Below are 12,075 nucleotides of genomic sequence, written 5' to 3' on the forward strand. Positions count from 1 at the left end.
GTAGCATTATGTCTACGATAATAGCGTACAACAATGGGCAGTGTGCTGTTTGGATTGCTTCATAAGCGAAGATCGAATGGTCGAATGGAGCGAATTCAAGGTCTTTTAACAACTACACGTCGGTAACACGCTTAACGATGAAAAGTATATTTTAGGCCATAGTAACTCGTCAACAAGCATGTCTCCCTAATACTCCATACCAAATGCCAATCTATCGCGAACATCTTCAGTTCGCCTTCGTGGCGCAATCGGTTAGCGCGTTCGGCTGTTAACCGAAAGGTTGGTGGTTCGAGTCCACCCGGGGGCGGTGATTATTTTATTTTATTTTTATTTTGTTATGCATTGATTTGGCGATTTTGATGAAACCATAGTAAATATATGTAATTTCGATTAGTTATTATTATGTGCAGTAAGAAAAAAAGTTTTTGTGGTATAATTTTGGCTGATTGTTGTATAATTTTGGCTGATTGTTGTATAATTTTGGCTACTAGTTGTTGTTGTCGTTATTGCAAAATATACTTTTCCTTTCGCTAGCATGCGTATCTTAGCGTAATTGAAATGATTTTTCTTCTGACATTTAACTAGAATGGAAGCTTCTGGAACAATGTTTCAAAGAACTTCATTTGTTTAGACAAGTTCAGAGTACATAAAGAGTAGTAGTTTACACAATCATACAGATACAAAAGGACTGTGAATTTCAGTCATCCATATCCTACTCCACGCGTCCATATCTCTCCCCATTTTTTTGACATTTTTCCAAAGCCTCCATAGCGGTCAAAACTTGCCAACTCTATGTAAACAATAGTTTACAGTTATCAAATGTTAAATAGCTGGTTCATAAAGCTGAGTTTGAATTGTTAGATTTTGAGAGTCTGAGTTTTGCAGATTTGAGGTTTGCCTTTCCTGTGATTGCCAAACAATGAAGAAGCAATGGCAAGTTATATCTTAGAATCGTTCATTACTGTTCAACTACGAAACCTACAGAAAAGCGCTCTAGTAAGCACGAATTTCTTCAAAAAGCGATACAGTGTTATTGTAAAAAAAATACTGATATATTCATCTCACGAAAGACTGGATTACTCAGAATTTCCAGCTTCTTCCAAACAATGTTTTCTGGTATACTTTCCAGGACCACATTTCAAATACAAGCTTCTTTGTTGAAATATCGATCTTCGTGTGATCGTTAGGGATGAGTTAGGGCAAAATAGTTTATTTCATTTTATTTGTAATATAATCCTTCTTCCTCTTCTACGTGTAACAGCTACAACTATATTTTAACCTATGTAATCCTATTAAAGCATTTTTGACGTTTAAAAAGAAACGCTCAAGACATATTGCTGTATATAGTATTTGAAAGCCTCCAAATCATACATTAAACAGTTTTTTTCTGATATGCTTCATATTGGAATTAACCCTTACATCAGGTTTTACCCCTCCATCGCAACAGCTCGCAGTGGACAGGACTTTTAGAAGAGGAACATTCACACTCTTAAATCATTCTCAGATGTAAATTAATGATTTATGTACGTAACGTATGGTCTGTTTCATCAATCTTGCTTCTTCAACTGTTGACCCGATTGAAAAGGTCACGCAATCCTAAATATAAGTGAGCAACAACCATTTCGTGTATTGTGAACACTTATTTTCTGAATGCATGCATACACAAAAAAACCTGTCCTGAAACACTCAAAACCATTAACAATTCCCATAGTGTGTCAACGGTGGTGTGAAAATTCTTTCCACAATGCTCCACCACAACGCAACGCGCTTAAAATGAAAGTGTCGCAACTGTCAACTGTTTCAGGGAAACGGAAATCATTTCATTTCATTCCACAGGATGCCGGGTCCTGTGGCTTCTGGTGGACTTTTTTTTTAATTAATTACTAAGAAAGAATTCCATTTTCCCAAGGCATCATTTCCATCCTCGGCTCGGGGCGGCAGCACCTTTGGTATGGTATGGTAAGGCTGTACAGTACGGCCAAATATCGAAGCAAAAAGTTAACCGAGCCAAGCAATTCGGTTGACATTTTGCGGTCCAGCAGCGCCGATGAAAGCACCGCGCTCCGAAAAAAGCCATCCAACTGCCTGTTTGAAGTGGTGTATGAATAATTAATTAATTAAAAACATCAAGTTTTGGGTTTGGGTCTGTGTGTCTGTGTGTTTCTGTGAGCGAGAGGCACGCGTGCGTGCGTGCTTCAAGAGGGAGGGTTTTCCATTCGGTTTGGCAGCCGTCGCTGGCCGCTGGGTTTTGATGGGTGGAAAAACTCGACATCATTACAGCATAATAACCGTTGTTTGTGGTTTTCATTTGCTGTAATTGTTTTTGGACCTTTTTCCCCTCTCAAATGGCAGATTTTTTTTTCTGTGTTTTAAGGAGTTTTAATGGCAAAGACGGCGAGTGGAAAAATGGTTAACCATTGGTAAGGAAAACTTTAAGCAAAGTGTCAAGGAGCGGTGTAAATGTCAAACTCGTGTTTCGGTTTTTGTAGACTTGGCAAAGAAGAAAGTGGCATTTTAAGGTAAATTTAAACAAATTTAAGAAACAACTGTGCAACCAAAGCATTTTTGATCTCATTTCATACAATAGCTTTCTTCATTTAGTCCTTTTTATTTGTAAAGGAACTATTCACTAGAACAGTCACTCGCTACCAAGCATAATTAAAAGACGAGAGAAATAAAAAATAAAAAGAAACACACAATACAATACTGTACAATGTTTGCTGTAAAGATAAAATGCTTTTCTGTTTCGCAAACAGTACGCAACATAATGCAAACCATAGAAGAAGCAAACGTCTGGGAAAGAAATGGGATTTTTTTGCGTGTGTGTGTGCGCGCGCTCTATTTTGTAGACAGAAAATCGAAAAAGTTTCATTCGCAATTGTACAGTAGTTGAGTGCTCGGGCTGATAATAGGCAACAACAGAAAAAAACCGGCACACATACACATTCTCCCTGCGAAAACTCCCCCCTCTGGCGCTGAAGTGGTGGAGCTGGCTGATGGAAAATGGATGAAAAAGTGTAGCCAAAGCGTTGCTCCTCCAAAGAGCATTCTTCTCGGAGTCTTTTTTTTGCACTACCAGCATGCCCGCTAGGTGGTGGGCGGGAATGTTGCTTCTCACTTTCTTTTTTTTCAACTGCTCTGCTTTTTGTTGAACTGAAGAAGCAACACAAACAAGGCACGGAGCAGCTTCCCTGAGTCTCCTGGGAGGTGCGGGTGGAAGGTGTGTGGAATGTAGTGAGGGGGGATGGGGAGTACAAGCAACATAAAGCCCATCATTTTATCGTTTTCATTCGGTGAAGTAGAATGAAAGTGCTCATATTGCTCCATTTGAATGGGCGCCTTTCTTTCGCCTTTGACGGGGTCTGTCTATGGCGGATGGTGTGTTTGTGTGTCGGTTGGAATGTCGCGTCGGCAGGGATAAGGATGGAAAGGACTTGGCTGAAAGTGATGGCAGCGGCTTTTAAATACAATGTATATTTTTTTGTATTAGGTTTAAAAATTTAACTAAAAGAGCAAAATTATCTTGAAAATAGCGAATAATATAAGAAAACCTTTTTTGTAGAAATTAGATAACCTGTTCCAATGAGACATTTGAACTGTTACAGAAAGTTTGACGAGAACCAGGGTGTTTTCATCAAGCATATTTGCTATTTATCTTGCAAAGGCAAATCAGGATATTTTTAGATTGATATCACTCAAAAAGACACAGTCCACTGTACAGATTCCCAAAACTCTCTCAATACTAAGTACTAACCCCCCTTATGCACACGCACACGCGATCAAGCCTGACATTTTTTGTAGGTATTTTGGGAATTATTAAACATTAACTAAAGAGAATAAGCTCCTTGTTTGTTCAAAAAGTTAAAGTGCATGCAATACAAAGCTCGTTTCAACGTATGTAATGTAGTGTTGAGGAAATCTGATTCAGATTCATGAATCTGAATGAATCTTTAAAATGATTCAATGAATCTGAATTTCGGATGCAAAGATTCATGAATCTAGAAAGACTCTTGAATCTCGAAAGATTAATGAATTTCAAAAGATTCGTACATCTGCAAAGATTCTAAGAACTTCTCATTATGATTCTTCTTCTTCTTGGCGTAACAACCAAGCCAGTATATACAGGCTTTCGAGACTTCTTGGCAAGTCCCACGCAGCCGGAAAGTTTGCTACGGGAAGATGATCCATGCGAAGATTGAATCCATGACGGGCATGTTTTTAGTTGGGATCGTGCAAATACAATATTTGGAAACACAAACCTATCTTAAGATTCATGACGCTGAGGAGATATATAAATTTTAATGAATTTATGAATATTTTAGGTTTATGAATATTTGAAGATTCATTTATCTTTTGCGATTCATAAATCCTTGAAGATTCGTGAATCTTTAGAGATTCATCTTTGAAGAGTCTATTCGAGATTCGATTCACTCATCACTACTGATTCACATGAATGAATCTCAACGAAGGATTTATGAAACTCAACACTAGTGTACTGCGTGGCGTTTAAAATCAGATTCTTATATAAGAATAATTTATCAATCGTTCTAGCAGACTGTGTCCATGTGAGATTTAAAATACGAAAAGATTGATTGTACCGAGTCGTCGAGTGATGAAGAAACATATAAAAAAGGAAAGGAATAATGTCAATAACCTATATCATTTATAACCAACACTAAATTGCGGTACATATTTACTGTAAATCAAAATAACTGTGTTCCTTTAAATAAATATGATTTTTTCGTACTTTGCATAAATTCTGTTAAATAAACGTGTTTGCTTGCCGGAGCTCAGAAGGACCAACGTAACACGTTTATTTGTGTTTGAAATATATCTGATAGAAGAAAAATCTATTTAATGCAGTCATAGGTAATGCTGCTTTCACACACCAATTTAAAACATTTGCAGGCAATTTCATAATTAATTTCTTAAACTTTTTTGCAATAGTTTGATTGCTCTTAGTTTTACACGTCGATTCTTCTAACCTCCTTCTAAGAAAATTATCCTTCCAGCTAATTCGTCCTGTTTCTAGAATCCTCAAACATACTTCTATTACATCAACCACCTCTATTCCCCCTTTTCAACCAAACACAAACGCGCGCGCGCTCGCTCACAACAGAATGTCATTTGCATAGCGATATTTTTCCGTTTTATTGTTCGCTTTTTTGTGCTTTTTTTATCCTTAACCTGAAAAGTAAAACGGTTTCCCTATTTTCTCCCTCCATTCGCACACAGCCGAGTCCTTACCACAATTAACAACGTTCAATTCATTTGCATATGAAACCGAAATTGTTCCGATATTGAGCTCTCCGGCGCTTTTAAATGCGTTCTTTCTTTTTTATAGCGTCATGTGTGCGTGTGTTGTGTATGTTTGACGATTTTATTGTCACTTTTGTTGTCGCGCCGATGTGTGTACTGCTGCACGCTGCACGGTTGGGAAAGTCAACCCTTCGAGTGCATCAATAATGGGGAAAGCTTGTTGAAACCCGTCCAAAGAATGGCACGTTGTGTTGTGCGCGGCACGTGGTAAACACGTCAGCGTGAAAAGGTGGGTTTGCCGCGTACAGCACCGGATGCATCGTCCTTGATCAGAGGGGGGCTTAGTAGCAAATTGGAAAAATTTGTCAACATTAACAATACGTGACCATTGGGAGTACAAAAAAGGCTAATCAGTCTAATAAGCCTAAAGGGTTTTAAGTGGTTTTAGGAAAAAGGTCCTTAAGAATGGTAAAACAATCTTTTGTTTTGCAACAGCAAGTTGAACGTTGAATTGAATTTAGGTTAAAATGTAACCAGTCTCTCCCTATTTGCCCGAGCACAAACGAACATACAATGTCATGCATACCATTATTGATTTGCCACCATTGAAACTAGGTGCCTGGAGCGCTGTGTCATCTGCACTTTTGCCAAACAAATACCTAAAAAACATCCTCCCCCCAGACATACACACACAAGCTCCAATATTTCCTTTTCGAAACCTTCAAAAAATGGTGCACAAATGTGTGTAAAGTAATCCTTTAATTCCGGCTGACATTGCTCCACAACCCGGTCTCCGACGGTTCGATTTAAATGCCATTGTCGCTGAACTTCGATTTGCCTTCGCCGCACGCTCCCAACGAGCAACCTAAAACAGGCGCCCTGTTGCCACGTTTCTGCGCCAAACAGCAGCAACAGCAGCAAAAGCTTTTTTCCCCGCTTTGCTGCGGCAAGACACGGGCAGCTGTACGCATCCAAGACACAGCCAGACAGTTGACTCGCTCACGCGCGTACACGCGATACAAGCAAGCATCGCTTCCATTGCTCGTCTCCCCACTCACTCTCTCGCTTAAGTGCGCTTGCAACAAAAGACAACGCCTTCTACGTTCGTTTGTCGTGCGCAGGAGGGTGGATGGAGCCGTGAAGAAGCAGCTGCTTGACACATTCCGCAGACCCAAAAGCCAATCGGAGCGGCTGGAACAATGCGGGCATGAACACACGCGACAGCACATGCGCTAACGAGGCTCGAGGACGACCTCCTCGGCGTGTGCTGGAGGATCCTTGCGCTGTGCGGAGAGTTTTGGAGGATTTTTGCCGCCCTAATGCGCACGCGCACACGAACGGCAGCAGCTCCCCCTCGCAAAACGTCGATGGCCTCTCTCACCTGTCGCCTGAGGACGAACGAAAAACCGCCGAAACAGGTTTTGAGTCGCTGTCTCAATCCTCCTCTCTTTCTCTCTCTATCTCTCTATCGTTTGGTTCTCATTTCATCTCATTCCTTCCCAATGCTTCTCCACCGGAACGACCAGCTCCAGCGCGCGGCTGAGTAACGCAAAAAGCGTAACGCTCTCTCCGAGCTGCTTTGCATGCCGTATCGATGGTTTGCAATGGGTCGTGGCGTCGCTTCGGGCTCCATGTGTGTGCCTGTATGTACGTGTGCGTGTGTGGGGTTGTGGCTCCATCGGGTCGTGCATGTGTGTGTGTGTTTCCCGGGGGCGCACAAACCGGGTCGCAGCAAATCCTTATCGCAGTGTGGCTACTGTACCGCTGCCGGCGACGTGTAACGACGCACGCTTGGTCAAACAAAACGCGAACTCGTCCACCCAGGGACAGGCTACACACTGCACACATTTGTTGGGGCCACAGGGCGGTTTTGTGTGCACGTTGATCCTGGCTTGTGTGCTCTATTCTTTTTGTTAAGTGGCAGTGGGAAAGCGCGGGGGCCGGGGAGAGCATTACACCAGGCCCGAAAAAGCCGTCGGGTTGCCCGGATGGGTGACAAATCGATTGATACCGCGATTGACGATGGGACCCCTAACGTGTTGGGGGAGAGGATAGTCCCAAGCGAATAAACAATAGTGTGTGACTGGCGAGAGAGAGAGAGAGAGAGAGAGAGAGAGAGAGGGGGAGAGGGGGTGAGAGTGTGAATGATAGTAAACCGGGTTAGTGCGTACACGTTACATTGTGATTCACAATCAGCTTACGGTGGAGCAGTGCATTGGTGCGTGAACCGCACGGTTGCTGTAGCGCAACTAATTATAAACGGATCGCATTTCGAATATGATACAATTGTGACAGCTTTGTGGAGTAAATGTGTGTTTATTGTGTAAAAAACAACCACCAAACAATAGTGAAGAAAGAAAGCCAGCGCTTACAAAAAAAAAGAGTTATTAAGTGATTAATAAGGTGATAGAGGTGACAATAATCGATGACAAGAGTTCTCTTAGTGAAACTAAATTTCCCAAAAATTTAAAAGGAGTGGTGTGTGTTACTGTTAATTGAAAGAGGAAATTTCTTACAAGTTTTTCTCTCATATTTTAAATTTGCCATCAAAGCTGCAAGTGTGAGTATGATGTATGGAACAATTTTGTGTCTTCTTATTAATCATAAGGTTGTACTTGTAAGGCTTTTTAAGCAGGTTGTGTACTAATTGCGAGTCAAACTTCATGCGTATCCTGAAGAATGATCCGGCTAGCTGTTATAATAATACTTAAATGCAAGACAAAAAAAACATCGATTTGCTGCCCATAAACACACCTAACACAGTTGACAACAGCGATGACAAAACATGCTTTTTTGCACATCCAAATAACTTTACAAAACATAATCGATTTGTTGGTGCAGTGTATTAATAACGGGGATCTTTATATTGGAGCAAACAAAATTGAACAAACATCGCTGTATTGATGCTTTTTTTTATAGATCGTTAATGTCGTGGTGCTAATTTGATGTTACCTTCCGTTCAATGGAAGGTGTTTATGTACACTAAAATTATCATCTGTGCTGTCGGGCTACGAAAAAAAATATAATGCATGTGACGATCAAGCTAGTGAATAAACAGTTTTCAATGAATAACCAAAATGAAATAACAATTTATTGTGGAAACTCTAAGCCCCACTAAACAAAAGACGCCATGTGCTTTACTTTCCTCGTAGAATTGTTGTTCCATCATATGGGGCAGAGTCATTAGATGTACTCAAGCCTAAGATAATAAAAGGCATCTTCAGTAACACACAAGAGCAATGCATTCCAGTAATCGAATCTTCCTCATGAAGCTTCAAAAGCTTCACACAATGACAACTTCAAGTAGTGCTAGATCGTGCTCTGTAGGTGTTTGTTTTTTCACAAACCTCCGCGCGCCTAGACTGCACTAATTTTCAAATACAAAAGTGCTGTCTTAATTTCCATCTCATCCAGCACCGGCATGACGCACAAAGCCTACAAAAGCCTCCCCCGGTTTGGCTGCACGATGATAATGATTAAGAGATAGCCCAAACCAGAGCTCATCATCCGGTCGGAGTCGGAGTCATCTCCGGCTGGGAAGGTTTTGCTGTGAAGCAATCTCCGTTAAAAAGCAATATCTTCTCGTGCAACCCGACTGAGTGTTTGTTCAACATTTCAAATCAACAAGCAATACGGCACACCACGGCGACGGCGCTTGTTTGACCGTGGCTTGATGATAGGCTTTTGATTCCATTTTCAACCGAATGACACTGAAGTGTTGATGAAGTTGATCCGTCCGATTCGATGTCGTCGTCGTCGTGATGAAATGCTGTGTTCCCACTCCCCTTCCTTTCCCCACCGCAAACCGTCGATATTGATGCCCGTACGTGCGCGCGTGCCCTTGCCGTCGTCTTGCGCGGCCTAGCCGAGAAAGCCGAGAGACTGTCTAAATTTCAGATCTTACGCCGCTGTATGCGCCGCTGAATGGCAACAAAGCAGATGATGAGACTCGAGTCGAGTCAAAATGTGAACCACACAAATGCTGATGAAAGAAAAATAAACATCTTGACGGTTTGCACGGTTTGATGGTTTCGGTGCGGGGCGGTGCGGTTCGTGATTGCATCTTATCTGTGCGGTGGGTGCTTGGCAGACGGGAATTTCTACGAGGGAAGTAAGGGAGTTAAAAAGCTCTTTTTTCTATATCTTTAATTAAATTTTAACATTGTTTTGAGTACTATTTTTTGAACAGTAAGGGAAAATTAGTAAAAAAAGTTGTATTTTTCCAACAAAACGTTGATTGGGAAACAATCTCCAAGTTGTCTAAGCATAGGGACTCTAAATTTATGGATGTTTCAACTTAAGGTTGTTTCACAAGAGTTTTCACAAGAGTTTACAAAGATTATATGATAATTACATTCAACACTAAATTTTGAAAAATATGTAATTCTAAGTATTGTCTTGACGTGCTTACTGAAAAATACTTGTAGATAATTGTATCAAAATAATATCGTACGCTAATTATTATGTTTTAAGGACCGATTTCAGAATCTTCAAAATTAAATTGTAAAATGAGTAAAACCCTAGGATAAGGAGTAAAGAACATGATTTAAACAAATACAATAAGTGTAGTACGAACATCAAATAACTATTTAATGTGGTAAATCTTTGAATGCATTTTTAGAAAGCATAGAATATTATTTTCTGATGTTCAAAAAAACCAATGAAACAGTATTAAATTTGTTATGTTAACAACCTTAACAACTACCGAAATGTCTAGCTTTCTGCGGAAATGGCTTGCAAAAAAGAATGTTAGATTTTAGAACTGCGCTTCATTTTTGACTTAAAGAGACAAAGGAGGACAATGGGCTCAAATTCTTCATAAAAACAAATAAATAAATAAATTCGTTAACAGAAATCAAACGAATACTTTACAAAACAGTGGGAAGAATTCCAGCTAGAAATCCATTTAGATGGACCACAAATATGGATCCAAATACCTGTCACAACCAATGGTTGGGGTATCAAAAATGCGACAAAAAATTATAGCCTTACACTTCTCACCACATTCTATCCACATTGTACAATAACACAAGCAAAGGACCTTGCCACTTACCAACAATGCAGCTCTGCAGAGATTTTCCAATAGCGAGCGGAAAATGTTTCCGGCTCAAAAAACCAACCAGACAGAGCGACGCATTATTGCAGCGCAAATAGCCGACGGCAAAATCAAAAACCTTCGCCGTGCGCCTCGAACAAAACGTCCGCTGCTCACACTTGGTACGCAAGGAGAGCACACACACCCTCCCATAAAGCCAACCATGTGCCAGCTAACAACGTGTGCCTATACGCCCGGGAGGGAGTTGTTTTTTTTCTTCCTTCGAGTAGCGAGCAAATTATTTAATCGGATCCGTATGCTTTCGACAACAGGAGTGGCTCGAAAAACAGTGAAGGGTGTCCCATGGCAGAGACCAAAACACAGGAGGGGAAACAGATTAGGGAAGCGAGCATAATAAATATGTTAAACATTTGAGTCGTATTAGCAAATGTGAGTGTGGTGCTGCTGCCTCCGCTGGTGGTGCTGTCCATATAAGTTGTTCACACTCTCGAAGGAACTGCACCTCGCTTTGAGGCGACCTTCCCAGTTTTTGGGCAAGCACACCGCGTCGGCTTCATTACAATCGTTCGGGCATTTTACAACCTCCAAAAAACGGAACTTGCGTGCAGCGTGGAGTTTTGTGCGGATTAACCCTCAACTCTGTCTGGCTGTTCGACGACGGGGGAGCATCAGCGTGAGGAGCGAGTTTCCTTAGAAACAAACACATTTTTGTTCCCTTCTTTGCGTGCAACGGGCGGACACAGCATTGTGCTGTGTGTTGCAAGTGGGCCACGTGTCGTAATAACCAACGCCGAAGAGCTGAAACCACTTTTACGCTGAAAAGTTGGTCAAAAACGTGTGCGCCCAAGAATGAGGTCGGACACCACTCCAAAAGATGGCGGCGGATCGATTGTGTAAGGCGCGACAGTATTATTCAATTAGAGCGCGCGTTCGTCTAATTTGCCTGACGTTTTCCCTCTTCTGTTTCCGCCAAGCACGGCAGTAAAGGTGAAGAAAACCCTTTTTTTCGAGGTGAATGAAAGTGAAACTCAATCCCATTTCGGGGAGGTCAGTCAGCATGTCCTTTTCTTCCGGGGTTTGGGTGCTGGAGCTCCTGCTTCTCGCTCGCTCTCGCTCGCTCTCTCTCCCTCTCCAGGGATACAAGAACGATAGAACAAAAGCATAAAAATATCTTTCCGGCAAATAAAACCTGCACTTTGGCAACGGTTGTAAATAATGGAAGCCCTTTTGCGGCGAAGAAAAATGCTCTCAACAGTGCGTAACTTTACAACCTTTTTCTGTACTGAAGCCACACTGCTTGGAAAGTTTTCGCCACAATTACAACAATGAATCAATCACTGGGAAACGGCACCTCGTTTATGTATTGCGTTCGGTAATGATGGACAAACCGGCACGTGCTTTTTAAAACAAAACGTAGCAAAAAAATATTCATTCACTACTACAGTTGTGCCTTTCCGCTGTAAATGGCATAACCGTAAATGTCATGTTAAATGTGTTATGTAATTAATCTTAAGAAATATCCGCCATAGTTCTGACTTATTTTTGGATGTCTATTTTCAATTAAACGCATTTGAATGTGGAAAAAAACATCTTTCTTGACAAAAAAGTCCTCAGTAATTTGTTATTTTTAGAAACCTTGCTAGTTTCAAATCCAAAAGCAAGTGTGCGAGCAGTCATTAAGGAAATTTAGAGATTGCAACCATTTTAACACAAGAATTTTTATAATTTCGCCTGAAATAATACAATTGACACTTTGACAG

General features: G+C 41.0%; 1 protein-coding gene and 1 non-coding gene across 3 annotated transcripts in view; both read left to right on the forward strand.

Moving 5' to 3' along the window:
- The first annotated feature begins 233 nt into the window (after positions 1-233).
- Positions 234-307, forward strand: Trnan-guu (transfer RNA asparagine (anticodon GUU)). The gene has a single exon. It is a non-coding gene; the product is annotated as a tRNA-Asn (tRNA).
- A 6,552-nt stretch (positions 308-6,859) lies between these two features.
- Positions 6,860-12,075, forward strand: part of LOC4577582 (transcription factor Sox-19a) — a 61,114-nt gene continuing 55,898 nt past the window's right edge. Inside the window, exon 1 of one of the 2 annotated variants that reach the window (XM_061653712.1) lies at positions 6,860-7,830. In XM_061653712.1, the coding sequence (XP_061509696.1) occupies positions 7,826-7,830 (5 nt within the window). In that variant the 5' untranslated portion in view covers positions 6,860-7,825. The remainder of the gene's footprint in view (positions 7,831-12,075) is intronic. The other variant, XM_061653713.1, reaches the window with a different exon arrangement.

This window comes from Anopheles gambiae, chromosome 3, assembly GCF_943734735.2.
Source record: "Anopheles gambiae chromosome 3, idAnoGambNW_F1_1, whole genome shotgun sequence".
Taxonomy (NCBI): Eukaryota; Metazoa; Arthropoda; class Insecta; order Diptera; family Culicidae; genus Anopheles; species Anopheles gambiae.